Source organism: Acomys minous, assembly GCF_964271855.1.
Source record: "Acomys minous genome assembly, chromosome: 8".
Lineage (NCBI taxonomy): Eukaryota > Metazoa > Chordata > Mammalia > Rodentia > Muridae > Acomys > Acomys minous.
In genome coordinates this window covers 30,009,449-30,036,535 of record NC_140489.1, presented here as the reverse complement: position 1 = coordinate 30,036,535, position 27,087 = coordinate 30,009,449, and the positions used below count along the sequence as shown (strand labels likewise).

General features: G+C 44.5%; 2 protein-coding genes and 1 long non-coding RNA gene across 3 annotated transcripts in view; 1 reads left to right on the top strand and 2 right to left on the bottom strand.

Moving 5' to 3' along the window:
* Positions 1-9,623, bottom strand: part of SNW1 (SNW domain containing 1) — a 29,101-nt gene extending 19,478 nt beyond the window's left edge. The window contains exons 1-3 of the mRNA XM_084792488.1: positions 9,557-9,623; positions 8,748-8,918; positions 3,615-3,768 (exon numbers count right to left, since the gene is read on the bottom strand). Of these exons, the coding sequence (XP_084648614.1) occupies positions 3,615-3,768; positions 8,748-8,761 (168 nt within the window). The 5' untranslated portion in view covers positions 8,762-8,918; positions 9,557-9,623. The remainder of the gene's footprint in view (positions 1-3,614; positions 3,769-8,747; positions 8,919-9,556) is intronic.
* A 4,571-nt stretch (positions 9,624-14,194) lies between these two features.
* LOC311603922 lies at positions 14,195-27,060 on the bottom strand. The gene is made up of 3 exons (XR_014781328.1): positions 26,612-27,060; positions 21,732-21,893; positions 14,195-20,674 (listed from the first exon to the last, which is right to left on the bottom strand). It is a non-coding gene; the product is annotated as an uncharacterized lncRNA (long non-coding RNA).
* Positions 27,059-27,087, top strand: part of ADCK1 (aarF domain containing kinase 1) — a 98,148-nt gene continuing 98,119 nt past the window's right edge. The window contains exon 1 of the mRNA XM_084793200.1: positions 27,059-27,082. The gene's annotated coding sequence lies outside the window, so the exon portion shown is untranslated. The remainder of the gene's footprint in view (positions 27,083-27,087) is intronic.

Sequence of the window (27,087 nt, the reverse complement as noted above, 5' to 3'; positions counted from 1 at the left end):
TAAAAGTCACCCTCTATGGTCTGTGAATCTCATCTTGAATTCATGAGACAAAAACTCAAAAGCCACTGGCTTGGGGTGGCTTTAATGGCCATTGAGTTACAACGCCCTAGCCCCCTGAGCCAACGGCTTTGGAATTAACATTCTGTGAATTTGAAGAGTGAAATTTATACCATAAGAAGGTAGGTTTTAGAAAGGCAGTTCCACTATGCTGGCCAGGACGACCCCCCACTCCTGAGCTTGAGAGGACACATACACCACACCTGGGCTCAGCATCACACAGGAATGAGAACTACATCTGTTATCATTTTACTTTTTCCAGACAGGGTTTCTCTCTGTAACCCTGGCTGTCCAGAAACTCGATCTGTAGACCAGCTGGCTTCAAACTCAAGAGATCTGGCTGCCTCTGCCTCCTGAGCACTAGGATTTAAAGTGTGTACCACCACAGCCCAGCAAGAAGTACAATTTTTAAGTAGAACAATGTTCTGCCAATGATATCTCTAAAAGCCTCTGTAGATCAAGTCCTACTCATTCTTGAGGAACAAACTCAGGTCTACAAATAATAAGTGTACTAGGTGTGGCGGTACATGCCTTAACCCCACCACTCAGGAGGCAGAGGCAGATGGATCTCTCTGAGTTTGAGGACAAGTTTCAGGCTAGCCAAGGCTACATAGTGCCTTCCAAACACAAAAGACTCCTCAAGATCTCATAGGTAGCATATATGCAGAATGCACATCCAGATTTGGATTCCAAAAGCTGCATCTTGTGTGGGTGTGTGATGTACATGCCATTGTGTAGGGCTGGCTTCGAACTCATAGAGATCCTCTGCTACCCGAGTGCCAGGACGGAAGGCATATGCCACCATGTCTGGCTGCCCTAGTAATTTTAAATCAGTAGCATCTATGTAGAATCTATGTAAATATTCCAAAACCCATAATCTCTTTAGTCTGAATGACTTTTGGTCCTAAGTATAATTACATAAGGTATACTCCACCACACTGGCAACAAAAGGGTATTTACTAAAATATAAACTCATTTTTATAAGATTCTTTTTCTCCACAAAATATTTTATTAGATCTTGGGTGTGAATTCCTAGGTAAAATATGCTTATTTACTGGGGAGGGTTAAAATTTTTGAAAACTAACAGAATAAAGCAAAAAAGGAATTTTCTTGTAAATTAGGCAGAAATAAAGTCTTCCTAAGAAAAGTGCTTCCTGTACTCAGAGCATCCGTTTGACACACGCTCTGATTCGTTGGAGTTCTTCGACTGTAATCAGCACTTCAGAACTGTAGCTGTAGCATTATGTGGTCATTAAGCCTGCCAGAAAATCATAGCTTTTACTGTGAAAACTAGAACAAAATGCCTTCTTCAGAGAAGAGTCACTCCCCTCAAAGCATCCCCGGCATTTTCGGATTAGCTGGCCATTTGAGTTTGATTTCCAAATGAACTGCTCTGATCCACCAGGACATACGAAACCTCTGATAATCAATTAAGACTATAAAAGCTAACAGCCACCAGATGTCATAAAGCTCAAAGGCTCCCTTGCATGGAACATGAGGCCTGCTGTCCCTGCTCTGTAATCCAGGGGACAGGTCCCCCAACCCATATCTTATAACCTCTCAAAAAGAACACTAAGTACAATTATATAACACCAGCCACCACTACCTTTTGGCTGCAGACAGGAAGACATTCCAGCCTCCGGGATAATCTATCTTGCTGTGTATGTCACTAATTCCCGACAGATAAAACCAAGGACAAAATCCCTATCAAACAACAGGAAGACTGGCCTTCACACATCAGGATTCATAAAGACCAGATATGAGCAGAGACAAAACCAACCAACCAAACAACAAAACCCAGGACTATGTTTTAGCAAGGCAGGGAGGGCCTTGTTAGGCTGTTTCTAGACCTGACAGAGTGGACAGGGGCAACAAACATGAGAGAGACAGAGTGCAGGTTTTGGGCAAGATGCTAAGCAATGGTTCTATTCAAAGACACTATGAAAACACCTGGAGGCAGACTGAAAAAATAAAAGGAAGAGATCTTATCTGCAAGGCAGATGTCCTAACTATGTAAGAAGTGCTACATGGAAATGGAGAGAGGGCTTGGTGCTTAAGAGCGCTGGCAGCTCTTTGCAGAGAACTCAGATTTGGTTCCCAGGACCCACAAAGTGGCTCACAACCACTTGTAACTCCAGTTACATAGGATCCAAGGCCTTCTTCTGACCTCAAGGCACTGCATGCATGTGATGCACAGCTGTACATGCAGGTAAACAGTCATACATATAAAATTAATTAATCTCTTTGTTTGCTTGTTTTCCAAGACAGTTTCTCTGTGTAGCCTGGCTGTCCTGAAACTCACTCTGTAGAACAGGCTGGCCTCGAACTCACAGAGCTCCACCTGCCTCTGCCTTCTAAGTGCTGAGATTAAAGTGTGTGCCAACATATCCAGCTTAGGGGAGACCATCTGGTATAAATACAGAGCTATTTCTCTATCCCTGTAGGGTAAGTCTCAAATAGGCACTTTTCTCTCTAGATAAGAAAGATGGTCAAGTATGTGAAAACTTCCTTGCAATTGGGGGAAAGAGATATATAATAAACTATGTGTAGGATTCTAAGTCATCAGGAAAATACAGGCTGTCAAGGAAATTTGTTCTTTGGAGACAAATCAGGAGGTATGAAAGGATCACTACTAATTCTTCTTTGCTTCCACCAAATCAGCCAAAATTTAACTTTCATACTCCTAAAAATGTATATATGTAATATCATGATCAGGCAGGGCATGATACATTCTCAAACTGAGTATTTAAAAAGCACACAGATAGCTGGGTGTGGCAACTCACACCTTTAATCCCAGCACTCAGGAGACAGAGGCAGGCGGATCGCTAAGTTTGAGGCCAGCCTGGTCTACTGAGTGAGTTGCAGGACAGCCAAGGGTAGAGTAAACCCTGTCTCAAAAAACAAAAGCAACCCCCAAAAAACCCAGACCAACCAACCAACCAACAACAAAAACACATAGAGAGATAAATCTGAGACACTACTGGGGTTTTCCCTAAAGGAAAGTTACCTCTTTGGAGTCATGACATGTTTTATTTTCATTGTTGGGAGGTGGGGTGAGAGTGGACAGAACTCAAGTGCAAAATCCACACACACATGCACACACACACATGCACTTGTGCACATACAGGGATGGGGAGAGAGAGGAATGAGGGCACACACCCATGCTACTATGCTTTAAATTTTTTTTTAGGGCCAGGGTCTCTCTTTCCATTATGGGATCAAAGTCAAACTCTCCGGTTTGTGCAGCAAAAGCTGCTGCCTGCTGGGCCATCTGCTCCTTCCTGTATTTGTACCATACTCTGCCATTACTGTTCATGGGCTGTAGGCCTACATTGTAATGGTATGCTGGTTCCTTTTGTACAAGTTCAACAGTTCAGCACAAAAAGAAACAAAACGGTGATCCCTCTGCTGACCACAAACCGACAAAAAACAAGTGGGAGTCTTTGGAAGGAAGAACGTGCTTTCGGAGCTTAGCATCACACAGCTGTTAACAATCATCCTCCAGGGTTTAAATTTGTCTTACAAGTGTACAATAATAAATTCCAGCCCACATTTACCTCTAACAAGCGTGGAATCCAGCCTTTCCTGTATCCGTATGGAGGAGGCTCCCTTCTTGAGGAGACCAGTGAGGTCTGCCGTGATCTCTGAGATCTTGCTCTTTCTTCAGCTTCAAGTTGGTCCTGAGATAGCTGGGTGGGCGCAGGTAAAAAGCTACAGGAAATCAAAATCAGATTTAAAAACATTTAATTAATTATCACAGTTCAGCTATGATTTTCTTTTGTTCAGTGAAAAGGCTTTGCAGTGATTAAACAAGCAACCAATATTTATCACTTTCTTATGTGTGGACAAAGTACTGAGAGATACACAGCAAAAACCTTTGAGTACTCCAAGGGCAAATGGTTATCCAGACTGAAAACCTAACAGATTATTTTACACTACTGACAAGCTACCAAATTCTGTGCTTCCATAATTTACACAGAAGCAAGCTCCAGTGCATGGTTTCCTAAGAACCCTTTCTAAATTTTGTTTACCAGGGTCTAGTTAGGTAGGGCAAGCTGGTCTTGAACTTGCCACCCTCTAGCCTCAGCCTCTAGAGTTCTGAGATTATAGATGAATGTTAACACTACTGTGCTTTCCTATTCTTTTTTCCCCCTTGAAGACAGGGTCTCACTATGTAAGATTCAGTTGCCTCCTCAGTGCTAAGATTAAAGTTCTCTCTTAGGCCATGTATATATCACCTATCTTTCTGTTTTGGAACCATCTATTCATTTACCAGCTGAGAACCCAAGGACAGGAATTGCATCGTGCACTTCTTTTGTCCCTAACTGTCCCATCCCTGTCTGGTAGCATGAGTTCCTTCAATGTTTACAAGAGTCACTCTGCCCTTTGCACTCATGGTCTTACATCACTGTAGCCTTCTTGCCTTTACTTACACAAGCCCTCTGAAACCCTTTACTTTTGTTATTCCCTTTGCCATAAAATATTAAAGTGATTTACCTGGAATGCTTTAAAACTTACTCATTATGAGTGTGTGAACATATGCTGCGGGGCACACACGGAGGTCAGACTACTACTATGTGGCACTGGTTTTCTCTTTTGAACTGTTAAGTGAGTCCTGGGCTTTGAACCCACATTGTCGGGCATGTGTGGCAAGCTTTTGCCAACAGAGCCACCTCACTCACCCCTTCAGAATGTTTCCATGCTTTTACAGAAAATTCTTCTCTAGATTTCTGAGCAGTTCACACCTTAGTAAGCATGTGTCTACTCAATTACTCCGTCCTAGAGATATTTTTTGACTACCTGGTCCAAATCAAAATAGCCACTGCTCCACAAACTTTAATTTTAAAATTACTTTTTCCATGTAGCCAGGCGTGGTGGCGCATGCCTTTAATCCCAGCACTTGGGAGTTTGAGGCCAGCCTGGTTTACAAAGCAGGTTCAGGAAAGCCAAGGCTACACAGAGAAACCCTGTCTCAAAATAAACAAACCAAACCAAAACCCAAACAAACAAACAAACAACAACAACAACAAAAACCCAAACCAAACCAAACCAAAATTACTTTTTTCTTTAAAAAAATTTTTGAGATAGGGTCTTACTATGCAGCCTTGGTTCTCCTGGAACTCTCTATGTAGACCAGACTGGCCTCAAACTCACTGCCTATCAAGTACTAAAATTAAAGGTCTGTACTCCACACCCGGCTAAAACACTCTTATTTAGCTTGCGTATGGTGTGGGGACAGACACGACACACATGCGTATGTCTGGGCACCTTTGGAAGTGAGAAGACAACTCTGGGAGTCAGTTCTCTCTTCCCACCACATGGGTCCCACAGATGGAGCTCAGGTCTTCAAGCTTGGCAGCAGGTGCTTTTATCCACTAAGACATCTCTCGATGGCCTTGGACTCCACACTTTGATGCTACGCTCTAATGCCTTTCTGAGCTGTAGTACTTATTATCTGAATGCACTGTTTTGTTTTTGAAGATTTGTTTACTTTATGTATGAATGCTCTACCTGCATGTGCACCTGGATGACAGAAAAAGGCATCAGATCCCAGTGAAGATGGTTGTGAGCCACCATGTATGTGGTTGCTGGGAATTGAACTCAGGACCTCTGGAAGAGCAGACAGTGCTCTTAGCCACTGAGCCATCTCTCCAGCCCCCTCAATGCATTATTGACTGTTAATTTCTCTCCTAATGGAACTAAGCTCCATGTGGAGATACTGAGTAAAAAGACACAGGAATCTTACCTTTCCATCTCCCCAAGTAATAAACAGAACACATGACAGCAGGTATGTGGAGGGCTTTTCCCATACGCCAAGCAAACACGATGCTCCAGAGGACAGTAGCTAGGCATACCCTAATTCAATTCAGTCCCAAGAGACTGGGGACTCAATTGTACAAGACTGCCTCTTCTTCCAATGACAACTGCTGAGACTTGGTCACCAGTACTTTCGTTCCACTGACTACCAACTGGGGTTCCCTACTGTTTTAAACATTAAATATTCTCTTCAGATTCAGCACACAGAGGTGTGCTGCGATGGCTTTTGGGTGGCTGGGTCCTTTAATAAAGGTAGCCATTGGCAGCAGGAGGAGCTGGACCAGCAGAGACACAGCAGCCACCAGCAGAACAAATCAATACTTTACACCAATAAACTTTACAGTGGTGGCACATACTCTTAATCCCAGCACTTGGGAGGCAGAGGCAGGTGCGCTTTGTGAGTTTGAGGCCAGTCTGGTCTACAGAGTGAGTTAGGTTCAGCCAGGGCTACAGAGAAATCCTGTCTCAACACTGCCTTCCTCCAACCCAAAACCCAAAGAACAAACAAAAACCCACAACCCTTGCCCTGGCCTTGGGGGTAAAAAGTTTATAGGGTAGAGGTCTCTGAGTGTAGCATTATTAGTGACAGTATAAGGCATGGCTGATCTCTGCTACTGTGGAAGCCACTGGGACCTAACGCCTTCCTCTCTTTGGGTTAGGTTCATTTGCTAGGACAGTTCATGAGCCTAAAAAGCAAAATGTAATGAAACAAACAAGAAACCCAAACCAACTACATTCAATATTTGTTCAGTTTAAAAAATATGGCTTATAGCTGGGTGTAGTGGTACACATCTTTAATCTCAGCACTCGGGAGGCAGAGGCAGATGGATCACGGTGAGTTCAAGACTGCCTGGTCTACAAAGTGAGTCCAGGTCAGCCCGAAAAACAAACAAACAAAAAAAATTTTTTTTTCTGTGTATGAGTGCTTTGCCTGGATGCCTATCTGTGTGCCGCACACACGCATGGTGCCTACAGAGCCTGGAAGAGGGTATCTGATTCCTAAACTGCAGGTATGGATGATTGGGAGCTTCCATCTGAGGCTGGGAACCAAACCAGGCCCTTTGCAAGAATAGCCAAGGTTCTGAACCACTGAGCTGTTTCTCCAGCCTATGTTCACTAGTTTTTATAGAGGACACCAAACAAACTTTACAAATGAAAGCTGACTGAAAGCTTGTAGTTCCCAAGCAGGCCCGTTTGAGACTTCACCTTTTGCTGCTGCTACTTGAAGCATACAATACACACTGCACCCCTGGTACTGTTCTTGTGGGCGTCCATTTCAAATTCTACTTTTCCTCTCCTAGTCCTATGAGTTGATATCAACCGTGTCTGAAGAACAAATGTTTGCTACCTGTAACATTTAGTCTGCATAACTCACTCTAATTTTTTTTTTTTTTGTACTAAGGCTGGTACTATGCAAGTAGACATTTTTCTACTGGCTCTAGTTTCATTTCTGTTGCTGTTATTAAAATTTGGCAAAAACATAATTTAAACGAGGAGGATCTTATCTGACTTATGATCCCAGGATAAAGCCCACAAAGCAGCTAGTGAAATTCCACTCGCGACGAAGAGGGGGCTTGCTTTCTTGAAGAGAAGGAAGGAGGCAGCAGGCAGGCAGGCAGGCAAAGTACCATATACACTGCTTGCTGGCTGGCAGACTGGCTTATGCTCATCTAGGTTTCTCACATGGTTCATGACTAGGGAATGGTGCTGCCCACAGTGGCTTGGATATTGCTTCATCTATGAGCAAGAATAACAATCCCCTACAGACGTGTCCACAGGCCAATCTGATCAAGGCAATTCCTCATCTGATGTCTTCTTACTAGGTCGACGGTTAAGGTTAACAGTGTTGTCCTGCTTCCTTTCTTTTGGGCCTTAAACTAACTATACAGACCAGGCTGGCCTTAGAACTCGAGATCCTCCTGTCTGCACGACTTGTTCATCTTCCTGGTAGCAAAAAGGACGTTTTATTCCACACATATAACCTCTAGGACAAAGCAGGTCAACGAAACCATTTTTGGGAGTCATACTGTTACAAGCCAGGAAGAATATGAGAAGTGGGTTTAACAGGAGAAAGGCAATGTCCTAAAACGAATACTTTCTTTAAAATCAGATTTTCCTGCCGAGGTCGCATGGAAAAGTTTTTCCACTTGGAGCAACTAGGAGTTACATAACTTTTGGGAAATCTCCCACTTAGCATCTTTTTCTTAAAGGCTGGGAGCACTCTACATACGGTAACCAGGGCAACCAGAAACAGCAAAAGTCGGAGGTGGTTCTCTGCACTACAGAAATTCTAAGGTCCGAAGTTAAGGCGCGAGGCAACGGCGCATTTAGTAAACAGCAGCTCCAAGTGATACCAATTTAATTTTTTTGGTCAGTTCTGGGACGTTTTCAACTGTTTTTCCCCCTAACCCCAAGGGGAGGGGGACCCTGATTTGGAATAGAGAACAGCAAGAAAAAGGGGAAAGTCCAAAGCATACAAGCGGCTGGGAAGCCTCGTACAAGACAGGCGCGCTTTGCTCAGCAGGGATAAATAAGCCGATGCATCGCGCCTGCCTCAGCCTGAGGTCCGTAGGGCGCTCGATAACTTGCCGTGCCGCTTACGCGAAGCACACGTGAGCGCCTCTGCGCGAGGCTACGGCGCGGCTCTCCGCCCGGGGAGGGGGCGAACTCAAGCCGGGAAAGACCCTAAGAAAGACCCCGGCTTCGGCGCGGCCTAGTCGCTAAGAAAGCCCGCGAGAGGGTCTAGCCATGGTCTTGGCCACGGTCCCTCTGCGCCCCAGGCTAGGTTACTGTTCGCACAGTCCAGGCAGAAAAAAGGAAAAGACGGGTACTCTCAGACCCTTCCGTATCGAGGACTCAAATCAACAACCCACCTGGTGAGCGCCATCTTCTTCCGCTTCTTCCAGCGCAAGTCACAGCGTCGCGGGGCGGGTCTTGTCCGGGAACGAGGAACACAATAGAAGAAGTGCTCACTGCGCAGGCGCCCTGGCCGAAAGGCCCTGCGGGGTTTGTAGTTTTTTGAGAGGGAATTATGCCGGCCCTTTCTAGGAGAGAAAGTGGGTTAGCAGAGCCATCAGCAACTCCTCTAACAAAGGAAATTCCTAACATTTACAGATTAAAAAACAAACAATCAAACAAACAAACAAACAAAAAACCCAGGAGTGTCTCTGAGTTTAGCAGATCAGTAGTGATTATACAAGATAGGAAATAAAGCCATCATTTTGAGAAGCTAATATTATTATACAACCCTACCTTAAGGTTGCTAGACCTAGGAGCAATGAATAGGATGTAAAGCTTTGCTGATCCCTCTTTATAAGGCAGCCTCTGTGCATATAGTAAATAGTTCGCCTAACAATCATCTGCTTTAAATTCTGCTACGAGAGGCCAGGCCTGGTGGCACATGCCTTTAATCCCATCACTTAGGGAGGCAAAGGCAGGCAGGTCGAGGCCAGCCTGGTCTACAAAGTGAGTCTAGGACAGCCCAAGGCTACACAGAGAAACCCTATCTCGAAAAATAAACAAACAAAAACAAAAAAAGAAAGGAAGAAAAAAAAAACCCATTCTGCTACAGGAATGCATTACTTCAAAAACTGTGTGTGTGGGGGGGTAGTAGTGCTGGAAATTAAGATCAAGGAGTTTAGATTTAATTCAGCAGATGATTTGGAGCTGAAGGAGCACTTACCTAGAGAGCGTGGGTGAAAGAGATAGGTAAGAAAGAATTCTTTCCTTCCTTCTTTCTTTCTTTTTCTTTTTCTTTTCTTTTTTTTTTTTTAGACAGGATTTCTCTGTGTAACCTTGGTTGGACTAGACTCTTCTTTGTAGACCTGCCTGCCTCAGCCTTCTGAGTGCTAGGATTAAAGGTGTGCACCACCACACCCTGGCTCAAGAAAGACAATTCTTAGTCAAAACAGGGTTCATGCCTGTAATCCCAGCACTTGGGAGAGGCAGAAGTGGAGGCAGGCAAATCTCTGTGAGTTTGAGGACAGCCTGGTCTATAAGGAGAGTCCAGGACAGCCCAGGCTACATAGAGAAACCCTGTCTCAAAAACATCGTTTTTTTGTTTACTTAAAGCAATTTTTTTAACAGTAAGAATTTGTTCGGTCTTAAGTTGTCCGTAAATTCACTTAGAGTGTCACTATCTTTACAGTTGAGTGTGCTCTTACTCAGTAATGGGCATAGGTTTTATTAAAATCTATCACCAAAACAAACAAACAAATAAACACCCAAAAACAAAGTAACGGGGGAAAAACCCCCAAAATCAAACTTTCATATCTTCTAGTAACATTCTGAGGCTGACTTTCCATAGATTGTATACATTTCTCAGTATGTGATTTTTTTTTTTTTGCTATCATGAGTGCAATTTGTTTTTATATGATTTACTATGTTTAACACTAATTTTGTTATGTTAGCTAAAAATGTTCTGAAATATTGAGTCAGGTTTGGATTGCAGATGCCTTAGAGTTAGGGTCTCCTTCCGCTGGCCTGTACCTCCTTTGGCATGAGCAAGTCTTTGGGTGGTTGAGTAGGGGAGAAACATTGCTATTGGCTGTTTCCTCACAAGCTCTGAGGGACCTGCAGACCCCATTTCTTCCCAGATTTAACTATTCCTTGGAACATTGGCTTCAATCTTTTGTTGTTGTTGTTGTTGTTTTCTTTTCTGAGACAGGGTTTCTCTGTGTAGCCTTGGTGTCCCGGACTTGCTTTGTAGACCAGGCTGGCCCTGAACTCACAGAGCTCTGCCTGCCTCTGCTCCCAAGTGCTGGGACTAAAGGTGTGTGCCACCACAGCCCAGCTAATCTCTAGGTTCCTTTGGAGATGCTTCAAAATGTGGTGGACACGTGCTCCTAATATTGGAAACCTTTTCATTCATAACCTAGTTATACACCAACAGTATTTCTCCAGATGAAAAGCTGAAGATATTTTAGGGCGTTTTTTTGCATATGTGTATGTATGTATGCACAGGGGTGGGAGCATGTGTGTATGTGTGTCTGCATGTAAGTGGGAGCCTATGTCTTTGGAGATGCGTGTGCATGCGGAAGTCTGAGGTTAACGCCGGGTGCCTTCCTAGATCACTCTTCCACTTACGGAGTGAATCAAGGGCTCTTATTGAGCCACAGGTCGCTGTTTGGCCAGTCTGGTTAGCCAGCTTGCTGTGGGATTCCCTGTATCCACCTCCAGTACCCTGAAATCACAGGCAGGCTTCCATACCCATCGGTTCTGGTGACCCAAACTCCGGTTCTCATGCTTACACAGCAAGTGCTTGACCCACAGACCCATCTACACACTCTTATTTATTTATTTATTTTGGTTTTCCGAGACAGGGTTTCTTTGCGTTGCCTTGGCTGTCCTGGACTCACTTTGTAGACCAGGCCGGCCTCGAACTCACAGTGACCACCTGCCTCTGCCTCCCTGAGTGCTGGGATTACAGGCGTGCGCCATGGCACCTGGCTTATTTTAATTTTTAAATAATAGAAGCTAGTTTCTCTGTAGCCCTGAATCTCTCACTCTATGTCTTTCAAAAACAAAACAAAACAAAAAACAAACAAATCCCCCCTCCCCCCACAAGTCTAAATGTCTATTCCTGACGAAGGTAAATGTAAATGTCTCTCAGTGCAATAAAGAGAACAGTCTCAACACGAGAGTGTTTCTCTGGGAGGGATCCAGAAACCTGACGGGAGTAGGGAGCTGCCTTCTATCTAAATGGATAGGGCCAGACTTAGCCTATAGAAAAACAACTTTTTCCATTGTGAGTTGAGTTTGAGCCCCCTCCTCCCCCCTTAAAAACGTTTAAGGAAATAGCAGACTTAGACCCAATTGGTAGGAAGCCAACTGGAAATGAAGGTCATGAGTCTGACCTCAGACCTGGGCAGCAGCCCATTTCTGCCTGGGGCAAAGAGACTGACAGAGGCCAGATCCTTGTGAAGCTCAAGATGAAATTCTATTCCCAGTCAGGAACTCTGCTTGAACATCCAGTACCATTTCACTAGGTTGGCTAGAACCAAACAGACAATAACAAGCATAAGTGAGAATGTGTGCAAAGTAGTGTGACAGGCTCTTCCTTGTTGATGAGACACACTCATACGGAAGCCGCAAGAGACCCAAGTATGGATACCACCAAAGTCCATTTTGGTGAACCAATGAATTTTATTGAGATTGTTTACAGGAATATGGGTTACTTAACAGGAGCAGAAATGACTCAAAGACAACTGTATCACCAAGGCCCACCCCAGCATGTGTGACAGCTCACAAAAGCCAGGAACTGGCACATACTGAACACTGAGGGCAACTCAACAGGGTGGAGAGTGTCCTTTCCAGATGCTTCAGTTGGTCTAAATCTCTTCCGGGCAGCTCAGCTGGTTTCCACTTCATCCAGGTAGCTAGTCTGGACTCAGAGTATTTATAGCTGGCTTCCATTTACTCTGGCTGGGAGAGGGCTTGGGGATCTGGTAAGTTTCAGGGAGTTCCTGAATCTATTTTGTTGTTGTCTCCTTAAGGAGCTCCCCTACAGGATGGAATGTTTTACTTTCTGAGGAGACTGTTACACAACAAAAGTAGAAGTCTCAAGCAAGGCGATGGTGGTACACTCCTGTAATCCCAACACCGGGGGTGAGGCGGGGTGGGGTGGGGGTGGGGATAGGGGGGTGAGGGTGGGGATAGGGGGTAGGGGGAACTGAGGCAGAGGAATTGTAGGTTCAAGACTAGCCTTGGATACATAATGATGAGGTTTGGGTCCTGGAATGCTGGCTAGGGGTGTCGAATGAAGAAATGTAGACACACATACAATGAAGCTGGGACCATGTATGGTACCCTAACCACTCACCATATTCTGCAACCTGGAACTTCAGTGTGTTTATTAGGTACTGCCCAGGGGTAGGGTTAGCTAGTCTCTGTAGCCAAGGAGCCTCTGGCTGTAAACCTCTGGCAGGAGGAAGCGGCAGTTGCTAGGTTTTGTACTGATCAATTAGCCATCAACACTCAGACTGCTGAGGAAAGCTTTGCCATCCATCTTGAGCCTGGCCTCTATGGGGAATGGCGTGGCCAATTCACCATGGGCCTATTGTTCTCAGAGTCCTTAACAAGCCATGCTCAGGTTGAAATACTTTGTAGAGGAAATTTAATTCAGAATGTGGCTGCTCCCACAAGAGATCACATCCAAAGCCCTTCTAGTTCTCTGTGATCCAGTTGGAATACAAACACGCCTCTAATCTAGGAGACAGAGGCAAGCAGATCAGAGTGCAAGGGCAGCCTGGTAAAGAGCAAGTTAAAGGTAAAGAAAAGCTTAGGTTCAAGTCTGGTGGTACACGCCTTTAATCCCAGACAAGGAAGGTAGTTTGTAGAAGGAAGCACTCATGTTTGAAAGTGAGGTCTAGTTGAGTGGCAGAAAAAGTGACAAATCAGAGAAAGATTTGGCAGCTTGAGATACACCCAGCTCTCAAAGAGAGGAAAGGGAAGCTACATAAGGGAGCAGCACAGAGAATGAGAGAGGAGGCAGTTTTACCGAGAGGCTGGCAAGGGCCTTTATCCTCTGACTCATCTTGCTGGCCAGTAATGTAACGTCATGATGCGATTTAACACTGTTACAGAATTCTATGTTTCATATAGATCCTTCATTAGATTTAGAAACCTGATAACATTCAGAGATTTGCTTTGTATTTGAATCAAGATAAGACAGGGCGAAAACAATGGGAGGGTGTTTGCATCTATTTGAAGGATCAGATGTCTTGCTAGCCATCACTTATAGTTCATGTCCCACCTGCCAATCATTAAAAATTGCAAGTTGGTGATGGTCTAATTCTGTCACTTATTGTTATTTTTTAGTTGAAATATTTATTTCCTTCTTTCTTTTGTTTTTATTTTTGTTTTGTTTTCTGAGACAGGGTTTTTCTGTGTAATATCCTTGGCTGTCCTGGACTCACTTTGCAGACCAGGCTGGCCTCGAACTCACAGAGGTCCCCCTGCCTCTTCTTCCCTGAGTGTTGGGATTACAGAAATACTTCTTTAAAGAGAATTCTTCAGCAAAATATAGTAGCACACTGAAAGTCCAATATTAGAAAGACAGAGGCAGGAGGATTAGGAGTTTAAGGCTATCCATGGCTATGTGAGACCCTATCTCAAAAAAAAACAAAACAACAGCCAATCAACCAACTAATCAGAAGAATCCCACATAATTTTTCATTTCATCAACTATTTTACTGCTTCTCAAAATAGAGCATAAAGGGCTGTTTTTGATTCTCTTTAATACTTACAGTCTTAAATAGAGGTTTTTTGGTTTTGTTTTTCGAGACAGGGTTTCTCTGTGTAGCCTTATTTTTCCTAGACTCACTTTCTAGACCAGGCTGGCCTGGAACTCACAGCGATCCACCCGCCTCTGCCTCCCAAGTGCTGGGGCTTAAAGGTGTGCGCCACCATGCCCAGCTAGTACTTACAGTCTTAATATTTATATATGTAAAATATATTATCTATAAAATACATACATAGATATTTTTGCATGAGAGGTACTGGTGATTAAACCCGGGTGTTACACACGACAGACAAGCGCTGCACCACTGATTGGCGTCTCTAATTCTCCTGCCCTCTGCTGTGGTGATGAATATCAGACTCACCTGTTTGCATGCCAAGTACTCACCACAGTGGTAGTTAAAGCTTCTAACCCTGTGACCTACCACACGCAACTTAATGGAGGAAAGATTTAATTTCCAGTTTGGGGTGCTTTGGTTCATGGTCACCCAGCTCTTGGTCCTTCCACCGTGAGGCGGAACATCACGGTGAAGAGTATGTGGTAGAGGAACGTCGGTTGCCTCTCGTTAAGACAGGAGACAGAGTTACAGAAAGGGGCCAGAACGAAGGCACGCTTCCAGCGACCGCCTCCTAGGACAAGTCTCACTTCCCACAGTTCCACTACCTCTCGATAGTATATTCCAATTCGGCCACCACCAGTGTATTAAACCATTGGTAGGTCAGGGCCCTCACGATCCAGTGTCTCTGGAAACTCCCTCCCATATGTGTCCAGAGCAGTGCCTGACAAATCTCCTAGGTAACTCCCAGTACAATCCATCACAACCACTGAGCCACATTCCCAACCCCTAGCAACCAGTTTTAAAAATAATTATATGGGTTTCTAGCAGCTTTTAGGGGTGACTTGTTATTTTTGTATTATAATGAACCCAAGGAGTTAAAAATAGTTAAGTTTTAGTCCATTTATGTTTTTAACTCATTTAACGCAGATTATCTCACTTTTAAAAAAATCTTTGAGACAGAGTTTCTCTGTGTAACCCTGGCCTGGCTGTCTTGGAATATTCTCTGTAGACCAGGCTGAGCTTGAACTCAGAATCTGTCTGTCTCTTCATCTTGAAGCCTGGGATTGATGGTGTGCGGCCCCCATGATCAGCACCTTTAATGAATGGGAAACTCTTTTGTTGGATTCAGAATCCTCTCAGGCCAAGTCTCGTAGGATTTAGTGGGTTCCTTGCTTTCTGGTAAAAACAAGATGGTGACAGATAATTTGAGTATGGTTTGCCTCCTGAAATTCAGACAGAAGTTTAGTTTCCTGAGTCATATGCCAATGGCAAACAACAGGGTAGAAACTGACCTGATGACAGTGTTTAGAGGGGAGGCCATTTGGAATTGACAAGGATTAGCTAAGGTCTTTAGGATGATGCACCCACAGTTAGATCCTGGTGCCTCCTAACATGGCTCAGAGGCTAAGAAAACTGCCTGTGTCCCACAAAACTTGGGTTTATGTTCCTAGCACCTACATGGTGGCTCACAAACATTGGTAACTCCAGTTCAAGACAATACATTTTTCTGGCATCATGGTTCACAGATATACATGCAGGCAAAACACCCATACATGTAAAAATAAGTATGTCTTTAAAAAGAGGGAGAGAGACACACATACACTCTCACAACCACCATATGTGTCACATGTGTTCATCAGAGCTGTCACCATACAGTTCAACTATCAACCTCTAATAGCTAAGAAGCCTGTTTTCCTTTTAAGTTTGCTTCCCTCATTCATTCCTTTCAGTAATAAAAAATTCATACAGTAAATATGCTGAAATCATCATATATGTTTCTATGACTACATATGGAGAGAGCTATTTCTTTTGGTGGGATAATCTGTATGTAAGAAAGGGTGTGTGAGACTGGGTATGGTGGCACATGCTTTTAATCGCACTCAGGAGGCATAGGCAGGCGATCGCTGTGAGCCTAGTCTAGGACAGCCAAGGCTACATGGAGAAGCCCTGTCTTGAAAAAACTAAAACAAAACAAAACAAAACAAAAAAAGAAAGAATGGATGTGTGTGTGATTTTAATTTCTTACATTTTATTATTGTTGTTGTGTGTGTGCCTTGGTGAGCATGTGGCTGTCAGAGCACAACACTGTTAAGTGAGTTTTCTCTTTCCACTTTTAAGCGGGTCTGGAGGATTGAACTGGGGTTGTGAGGCTTGTGTCGTATGTGTTTCATCCTCTCAGCCATTTCTCTGGTCCTAATTATTTTTTAAGAAATTGGGCCAGTGAGTTGGCTTAGTAAGTAAAACCTGGTGACCTGAGTTTGATCCGTAATAACTGCACAGTGACAGGAGAGACCTGTCTTCTGAGCTCCACATGTACATCAGGGCACTCGTATTCCTGCTGCCATACACATGCACACACACGAATGCACACACACACACACACACACACACACACACACACACACACACATACGCACACACACATATGCACACACACATAAAATAAACAAATATAATTTAAACTTTTTTTGTTTTTGTTTTTGTTTTCTTTCTTTTTGGTTTTTTGAGATGACAGAATTTCTCTGTGTAAGAGTCTTAGCTGTCCGGGACTCTCTTTGTAGACCAGATTGGCCTCAAACTCACAAAGATCCACCTGTCTCTGCGTCCTGAGTCCTGGGATTTGCCACCGTTGCCACCCCTGCCACCACCACCATGCCTGGCTTTGTTTTTGTTTTTTGTTTTCAATACAAGGTTTCTCTGTGTACTTCTGGCTGTTCTGGAACTCTGTCTGTAGACTAGGCTGGCCTCGAACTCACAGAGATCCACCTGGTTCTCCTTCCTGAGTGCTGAAATTAGATTAAAGGCATGCACCACCACCTTTCAGCCAAACATTTGTTGGTTTTTCGAGACAGGGTTTCTCTGTGTAGCCCTGACTGTTTTGGAACTAGATTTGTAGACCAGGCTGGCCTTGAACTCACAGAGATCCACCTGTCTCTGCCTCCTGAGTGCTGGGATTAAAGGTGTGTGCCACCATGCTCGGCTAAACATTTGTTTTTTAAGAGTTAATTGGTGGGTTGGAGAGATGGCTCAGAGGTCCTGAGTTCAATTCCCAGCACTGACATGGTGGCTCACAGTCATCTATTCTGGTATCTGATGTCCTCTTCTGTCATGCAGGCATACATGCAAATAGAGAACACATATACATAAAATGCATAAATAAATCTTTAGAAAATTGATCATGCATGTTGAATAACATCTCAACAGGCTCAGAAGCAAAGCCTGCATCTCCCTCTGGCCCCTCCCTGCCCTAGAGGAAGGAGGCATTATTATGGCCCACAGGTTGGGGGAAACATCCAATCACAGAGGGAAGACTTGGCATCAGTCAGGAAAGGCACAGCAGCGTGCCAGCTGTAGTAGAGTGAAGAGGAAGGGGCTGTTACAGCTCCATCTCTGCCCCAAGTGACACAACATGTCATTCTGTCTTATGGCTATGACCTCCACCCACCAAGGAAACCTTAAACTCTGTTCAGAAAACTTACTTATGTAAAACACTATATTCTACATAGTGTTCTATATGTGGGGTGAGCCTTAGAAAACAAATGTGAATATATTTATATAATAAACATAATATAATACATAATGTAATACTTTATTTGCAAGGACAGTAGCTCAGGCTAATGGCACAGAAAAGATTCATCTAGAGAGCATGTATCAGCTGACTTTTGGTTCCCCTCCTCCAGCAAGACCTGAAATTCATGGTCCTCCTGCCTTCTTGAGTATTTTCATGCCAGGTGTGGACCACCGTGCCCTACTGTATGGGGTCTCAGCCTTTGGGTGTTGTTTTGGTTAGTTTTATGTCAACTTGACATAAGCTAGGGTCATTTGGGAAGAGGGAATCTCAATGGAGAAAAACATCTCCAGAAGATTGGCCTAGAGGCCTCTGTAGTACATTTTTAAAATTAGTGATCAATGTGGGAGGTCCCAATCCACACTAAGTGGTTCCATCTGTGGGCTCACAGTCTTAGGTGCTATAAGAAAGCAGGTTGAGCAAGCCATTAGCAGGCAGCATTCCTCTATGGCTTCTGCATCGGTTTCTGTCTCCAGGTTCCTGTCTTGAGTTCCTGCCCTGACTTCCTTCAGTGATGAATTGTGAAGTGAAAGTGGGAAGTGAGACCAATCCTTTCCAGCCCCAGTTGCCTTTGGTCACGGTGTTTCATCACAAGAATAAATCCTAAGACAGATGTTAATTCACTGGGCCTGTGTGTCGGCTCCAAAATGTGCTTCCTGGAAGAAAGCTTCCGTGCTGTTTGCATATCACATGCCTTGGAGGTGGTCTGATCCCCCTTGGACTGAGGTCACAGATGGTTGTGAGTTGCTAAGTGGTCAAATGGACATGGATGCAGGCAACGGACATGAGAGTGATTTTAACTGTTCATTTTAACACCCCTTTCAAATGTATTAGCCGCTAACTCAAGCTTATTGTTGGAGTTTTGCAAAAGGGGCATGAGATGTTGCCAAAGGCCGTTTGCCTCCTCTTCCTCCTCCGCACCGGCAGCCATCAGCACACAGACCCTTTCTTTCTCAGGGCCTCAGCATGACTCACGTTTCCAATCGCCCGTCTTTGCCAGGGAGAGTCTTTACCGCCTGCTCTGCCCTCCTTTCCTGGCAGCAGAGAGCTGGGATGAGATTTAATTTCCCAAGACAACTGAAAAAGACACCAAAGCCCCAGGTTTGCATCTCGCACGAGCCCAGATCTTTGGGTGCAGAGGGTCAACGCAGACGGAGCGCGTCTGCTCACTCATGATGGGTTTTCTCCCTCTAATTACAGAAAGCATTTATCTATTGTTCTCTAATTGCACACTGCAGTTGTGCTCGGGCATTGTTTTATTTTCTCTCCCTATTTTTTCTTCCTTTGGAAAAAAGTCTGTTTTTTTTTTCTTTCTTTTATCTCTTTCTTTCTTTCTTTCTTTTTCTTTTTTTTCTTTTTTTTAGGCAGAGTTTCTCCATCTAGCCCTGGCTGCTCTGAAATTCACTGTGTAGACTAGGCTGGCCTCAAACTTTCAGAGCTCCACCCGTCTCTACCTCATGAGTGCTGGCATCAAAGCTGTGTGCACTACCGCTCCTGGGAACAGCCTGGTTTCTCCTCACCCAGTTCCCTTTCTTTTCTCTTCCCCTTTCCTTTCTGCTGTGGTCCACTGCCACACTAGCGCCTCATCCTTTTGATGAACATAATATGCTGTGGCGTTGTTTTTTTTTTAGAAACCACTCTAGTGATTCTTTGTTACTGTGATGGTTAATTTCCATGGTCAACCTGATGGGACTTAAAATCACCATGGACACAAGCAAACAGACACCATGTGTCTGAGGGAGTTTGTGGGTGAGGTTGCCTGAGGTGCGAAGCTCTGCTCTAAACATGGTGGCATCATCCAATAGGCTGAGCAACAGCGGAAGAAGGAAGGTGGCTGGCTTCCTCTACTTCCTGCACCCCAAGATGGGCGCCCTTCTCTGTCATATGCTCCACTTGTCATGATGTTCTTCACATAGGCCCACTACACGGGGGACCTCCAAACTCATGAACCAAAATGGCTCCTTCTCCCCCCTTTTAAGTATTTGAGCACAACAAAGAAAAGCTGGTGTACCCATCCCAGTTCCTGCTCAGGTTCACACCGAACAAGCCCATTTAGAAAAACCGAGGCTTCTGAGCCATGGGCACGTAGCTTGTACAGAGGCCAGCTCTCTGGAGCACAGGGCAGAGAAGGATGGGCGAGCCCCCGAGACCAACACAGAGCATGTTCAGTACAGGGCCTTACTCTCCAACCTAGTCTCAATTTTTCAGTGTGTAGACATCTACAGAAGACCAGAACTTGCTGTAGATTTGGAGAATCACAGGCTATGAAGGTTGGAAGAGTCCTCAGAGGTCTACCTATGAGAAGCCCCAAGACCCAGTGGTCAGTTAGCAATGCGGACAGGGCTGGAACTGAATTATTAAATCTCAACTTGCCCTTTAATTTGGGAGAGGCAGTCAACAACTGGCTGGTTATAGAGAATTACCACTCATCGTCAAGGCTAACACAGAGAAACCCTGTCTCAAAAAACAAACAAACAAACAAAAAAAAAAAAGAGAGAGAATTACCACTCATTATTTACTCAGTTCCCATTAAAATGGGCTGAAGATCCTAGGGTGTAACTTCCTTTGGCCTTAGATATTTGCCTGAATCCATCACTGGTCTGAGTGGACCTCCCAATTCCAGAGGGAAGCCTTAGAGTCAGGCTTATGGGGCTTGGGCTCAACTTTGTGTCTGTGGCAGCGGTTCTTAATCTGTGGGTTGTGACCCCACTCGGCAGTTCACATCAGGTGTCCTGCACACTGGATATTTACATTATGATTCATAATAGTAGCAAAATGACAGTTACGAAGTATCAACAAAGCAATTTTATGGGTGGAGGTCAGCGCACCAGGAGGAGCTGCAGGAAAGGGTTGAAGCATTAGGAAGATTGAGAACCACTGGTCTTTGGGGTGATCTTAGACGAGTTCTTCAGTCTCTGGACCACAGTTGGCTCAACTGTAAAATGAGGTATGATAATGACAGTCACAGCATATATCATGAAGATTAAATGTAAAAATACACTGAAAGCATCCAGATTAGCATAGTGCATCAAATGTATTCAAATATATACAGATTTATGCCACTCCAAGATACTTGTTTAGGATTCTGATTCCCTCAGATGCTGGGGAGATAGCTCAGTTGAGTAAAGCACTTCTCTTGCAAACATGAGTACCTCGGTTTGATTTCCTGGACACCCCCCCCCCCCCAGAAAAACAAACCAGGTGCAGCAATGCATGCTTGTAATTCCAACACCAGAGAGGCACTCGCAGATGGATTCCTAGAACTTGCCAGCCAGTTGGCTGGCCTACTTGTCAAACTGCAGGCCAATGGGATCTTGTCTCAAAGACAAAACTAATGGTGGCATGTAAGGAAAGACGTGTTCTCAGCTGCCACATAGACACACACTCATTGTTCACCTCCAACATGTGCACCTGCACACACGTGCACACACAGATACACATCCACATGTGCACACATGTATACACACAGAAGAATCCATATGGCCTTTTTTTTTGATAACTATGTGTGTGAAGTATTTCACAAGGGAGTTTTTTTCTCAGGAGAGATGAGAGCAGTGACATCCCCAAGTGCTATGCTTTTCATGGCTTCCTCAGCTTGATTACAATGCTACTCCAAGCCCCAGGTCAGACATTCTAGATTACTTGCATTGATTTGCTTTCTTTCGGATATCAAAACCACATTCCTTTAGTTTTCTATCAGGCCCAGCACAGGTTTCCATAGCCATAGACTAGGTCTCTAGAAACTGTCCAGATCCAAGAGGTCTTATGTTCCCTCTGAGGGACCTGCTCCTGTGCTTCCAGCCCTAGCGCACCAGGACAGCTGATGTGGAGACTGATAAGTGTCTGTCACACCAGCTCTGAGAGAGCTGGGTGGTGACCAGCTTGGGTCTGAGCTTCCGGAAGTTCCCGCTGGGACCTTCTGTTCTGGGTAGGCACTGACACAAGCCCTCTGGCTGAAGCCAGTGCTTTTCTCCCTGAAGGACACTGCTCACCTTTGGGTGCCATTGGCCATCACAGTGTCTTTGTTTCTTCGTCCTTTCCTTTGCCCCTGAACACAGGGAACAGATTTTCCTCATCACCTCCTCTATAGCGATCTTGTTTCCAGCCTCGGAGAGGAACCCTGTGCTTTGATTCTTCTTGCAGATGGTTCATTTCTGGAACAGAGACACAAAATCTTACATGAAATTCTAAATACTCAATCACCAGCCTCGGGTCTCGCTGCCGCAGAAACACAGCTGAGATTCTGAAACGTTCCTTTTCTGGCTTTGGTTGCTTAGTTGCATGCTTCTATTGAGCTTCTCGGGTCAGAGACCCTATCCTGGTTTAAACCTCTCTAATGGATTTCTAGCATGCGTTGATTAAAATCTAAACCCTTCAAGCTCCATGTGGTGTAGCTTAGCTTGGCACCTCCACTTTCTTGCACACTGTGTCTTTGCCTCAGTCACACCAGGTTCCTTTCTGTTTCTCAAGCATATCAGCCTTGTTTTCTACTCTTGAATCTTTTTGTTTGTTTGATTGTTTGTTTTTCGAGACAGGGTCTGTGTTAGCCTTGGCTGTCCTGGACTTGCTTTGTAGACCAGGCTGGCCTCGAACTCACAGCCTCTGCCTCCTGAGGGCTGGGATTAAAGGCGTGTGTCACGTCCGGCTCCCTACCCTTGAATCTTTATATTTCCTGTTGCTTCTCTGTGGGACATGCTTAGGCCCCTCCCTACCACCATGGCTGACCTCCTCACCCGCTGGGTTGAGGTTTCCTCTCAGGGACCTGACCTGACAACACTCTCCAAAGAAGGGGTCAGTGTCTGCGCTCCTGCTTCTACCCTCCTGAGGGTTTATCGCAGCACAGGACTATCCTGTTATTTCTTTGTCACTTTCCTTCCTTCTCCACTGTAGCCAAATGATGCTCTCTGGGTACAAGGGCAGGGACTTGCCTGCTTGTTAACATTGTGTTTTTAGCATGGAAAACCGATTGTGCGGCAAGCACCATGGACTGAGCTCCTTTTTGTCCTCCAACTTATGTTCTAGTAGTAGACAGACAAAGCCGTCTGAAGAAGCAGATGGAATCTGTTTTTGGTTTGCTTTGGCTTTTTTTCAAGACGAGGTTTCTCTACATATCCTTGGCTGTCCTGGACTCGCTCTGTAGATCAGAACTCACAGAGACCCACCTGCCTCTGCCTGCTGGAGTGCTGGGATTAAAGGTGTGTGCCACCACACCTGGCTGAAAGATAGCATTTTAAGTTTAAAAAAAAAAAGTGCTTTAATAAAGGGGATAGAGTGTGTGTCTGGGCAGTTGTAAACAGGAATGGTGCCTTAGGTTTCTATGCTGCAATAAAACACCATGACCAAAAGCGACTGGGAGAGCAAAGGATCTGTTATCCAAGTCAGTTGGGGCTGGAGCTCAAGGCAGAAACTTTAAGGCAGGAGCTGATGCTGAGGCCATGGAGGCATGCCACTGCCTGATTTGCTCCTCATGGCTTGTTCAACCCACTTTCTTATAAAACCTAGGACCACTGGCCCAGAGGGGCACCACCCAGTTAGCTGTGCCCTCCCATATGAATCATCAGTGAGAAAAAAATTCTACTACCACAGGCTTGTCCATAGGCCAATCTGATGGTGGTCTTTTTCTCAGTTAAGATTTCCTTTTCCAAAATGACTCAAGCTTGTGTCAAGTTGACATAAAACTAGCCAGTCCAGATGGCCTGTCTATGGAAGTGACATTAGCCCAGAGCACAGGTATTTCAGGATGGAGCAGGCCTCTGGAGATATGGGGAGTAACAGTGTAAGAGGAGGAGCCAGCTTGGCAGGTTGAAGAATAAAAAAGAAGCTGCTGGGGCTGGAGAGATGGCTCAGCTATTGAGAGCACTGACTGCTCTCCCAAAGGACCCGAGTTCAATTCCCAGCATCCACATGGCAGCTCACAATTGTCTATAACTCCAAGATCTGACACCCTCATATAGACATATGTGCAGGCAAAACACCAATGCACATAAAATAAAACTAAATAAATTATTTAAAAAAAAAAGAAGCTGCCATAGTTGGAGTGTGGTAAGGCAGGGGAGAGAGGCATTGGTAGATTTTTCTATTCAATGGGATGTGACAACTCTGAACATCACTATTCAGTTGCCAAATCACTCACTTGATTCTCACAACCTCGAACTTTATAAGTAAGTAGGGGCCAAGAAGGACATAAAGATATCATCAAATTAGAAAATCTGCTATAAGGCATATGGTGCAAACATAATTCACTGACTATCCATACACTAACATTGTTAATCTTGCCTGTAGACTAAGGCTCCTTGGGAAGTTTCACAACGTACTATGTTTGGATCCTGCCTGTTGAAGCTGGATTTAACAGGTCCAGGGATGGCCTGGGAGGATGCTAGGGGCTCTGTAGATGATTCCAATGTGGCTTTTTACCACAGCACATTGACTCTTTGCCAGAACCTTCCTCCTGACCGGCCTGGTGAAATCACCCATGGGCCTTTGGAAAATTATTGAAGCCCAGTTGTGAAACTAGACTCTAAGATCTGAATCTTGTGGGAGTGGGCTCAGCCACCACTTGTTTTAAAGGTGCCTCAGTTGCCTGTCTGCTTTGGAGTTTCTTACACTGGCCTTTTGATTTTCCTATCTGCTTTGACTTTCTGTGTGCTCTCTTTGGTTCAGACGCATTTTTTAATTATTATTTTTTGTAATTTTCTTTTCTCTTTCTTTCTTTCTTTCTTTCTTTCTTTCTTTCTTTCTTTCTTTCTTTCTTTCTTTTTGAGACAGGGGTTCTCTGTGTAGCCTTAGCTGTCTTGGACTCACTTTGTAGACCAGGCTGGTCTTGAACTTACAGTGATCCGCCAGCCTCTGCCTCCCTAGTGCTGTATTTTTTGTAATTTTCATGGGATTTCAGAAGGGAGAGGATTTAAGTAGGCATGTTTGTTTTATCTACCATGTTTAATTGGAAGTCTGAAAACTTAAAAAAATCAATTTAATTAAATTTTAATATGAAAGTTTACATATTCTCTATATAAATTGAAAGTGCTTTTCACTTTGTATTCCTCAGCAATAACTACTGGCCTGTAGCACTAACAATGTCTTAGTTAAACTTACTGTTTAATTATAGCAACCAAATCATGTGTTTTTCCCCCTCTGCCTCACACATGCTAGGCAAATACATTCATTTGCCCTCACCTGTTGTTCAAGGCTTATTATTTATTTCCTGTGGTCCTGGAGACTGAACACAGGACCGTGGCCATGCTAAACATGTGCTGTATAGCTGGCCTCCATCTCCAGACCCTAAAAAAGTTATCTCTGTCTTTTTCTGTATTCTGCCCCATCTTTTAAAACATTTTTAAAATTACTTATTGTTACTATTTTGTGTATATTTGTGTGCATGTGTATTCATGCCACAGCACACACATGGAGGTCAGAGGACATCTTAGTGGAGACAGGTCATTCCTTTTGTCAGTGTGTAGGTTCTGGGGACCCAGCACGTGTCATCAGGTTTGTGAGGCAAGGACACATTTATTCACTGAGCCATTTCACCCGCCTCATTCTGCTTCATCTTAGTGCTTTTAGGTGACTTTCTCTGTTCCTGGGCTGTTCCTAAACAAACACCTTCCCTCTGGGGAGTCCTTACTCTACTTTTAATACCTAACCTACAAGTCAACTTTTAGTTTCTTCTTGGGCAGAATGAATGCTTCCTTTTCTGTGCCCTATACTGCTTTGTTCACATAGACCCTTACTGATTCTTGCCCCATCTGGGCAGTATTGTGTTGGGGGTTGGTCTGGTGCTACGCGTCCCCAAGATCTGGTTACAGCCCAGACAAGCACATTTTACACGTACACCAAAAGATGTTGTGTAAACCTTGCTCCCCAATTTAGAGTTGGTTGGTTAATAAAATAGCCAGAAGCCCGTGACTGGGCAGAAGAAAAGTAGGAGGAACTTAGGGTCCCATGCTTGGGGTCAAATGAGGACCACGAAGCGGGAGAGAGAGGAAGAGGTGAAGCCTGAGGGAAGGAAGGAAGTTGCCACGGGGCAGGATGGACCATGGGCACGTGTGTGGCCGCGAGCACTGGCCTCATGGAATAGAAGCAGCCCAGGCAGGAACAGTTACGGCAGGTAACATGGGGTATGTAGCTGGGAAACAGCAAAAATAGCGTAGAGGGTTGATATCTGCCCAGTTATTATGCCTTAAAGCTATTTATAAATCTAAAAGGGCTCTGTCTCCATTATTTTGGAACTAGCTAGGGTGGAGAGGGCCACCGGGGGGTCTAATATCCCTTCCACAACATTATTGATCTCCTTATCAATGTGTATGAACTGCAAGAGTGAACTGGTGAGGACCATGTTGGGTCACCTCTCTGTCATCACTATCTCTGTGCCATCGTCACGTCACCTTCTCTTTTTCCTAAAAGTTAGATTTATTCGTTTTATTTTATAAGTGTTTGCCTATCTGTTTGTATATGCACCACAATGTGTGCCTGGTGCTCACAAAGGTCAGAAGAGGGCATTGGAACTTTCAGGTGGCTGTGAGTTGCCTTGTGGGTTCTGGGGATGGAATTCCGGTCCTCTGTAAGGGCAGGAAGTGCTCTTAACTGAGGAGCTATTTCTCCAGCCCTTGCAGTTACTGTCTTCCGGTCTCTATGTGGCTCCCTGCATCCCCTTTCTTTAAGTGTTCCACCTATATTTTGAGACAGTGTCTCTTTATGTAGTCCTGGCTGTCCTGGAACTTGCTTTGTATCCCATGCTAGCCTTGAACTCACAGGGCACCACCACACCCAACTATGTGGCCTTTCCTGCCTTTCAATGAAGCTAAGTTCTTAAATTTAATACAGTTCACTTAAGGCCTGGCTTGAGCTCATGGGGATATTTTCCTTTAAAACTTACCTTAATTTTCTTGTTAGAATCTTGACTTCAAATTAGTTTCTGCGTGTGGAGCTAGTTAAAGTCTCCAGTAGACAACTAGTGTTCAGTTCATGACCTGAAGGCCTCCAGCTTCCCACAGTGTTTTGGAATGCCTGCCTACTATCAGAATCAAGCTTCCCCAGAGATCTGGAGGCTTCTGGGCTCTGTAGGAGGTTCCATCCCTCTACTCCCGCCGGTGTCAACATCACATGGTCTTAATTTTGATAGCCTGATTGTACATGTGAAATATGGCAAGCCACGTCCTCGAAGCATGTTCTTTTTTTAATAATGTCTGATTATGCTTTATCTTGTGTTTTTCCATATAATCTTTAGATCAGCTTGAAGGGCCACTGGAACAGCTTCTGATGTTTATAGAATGGATGCCTTGTGTTTCCAAAGTACATCTTGTACGTCAACATTCTGTCGTTGGAGGTCGATACATCAGAATCACAGGTAAC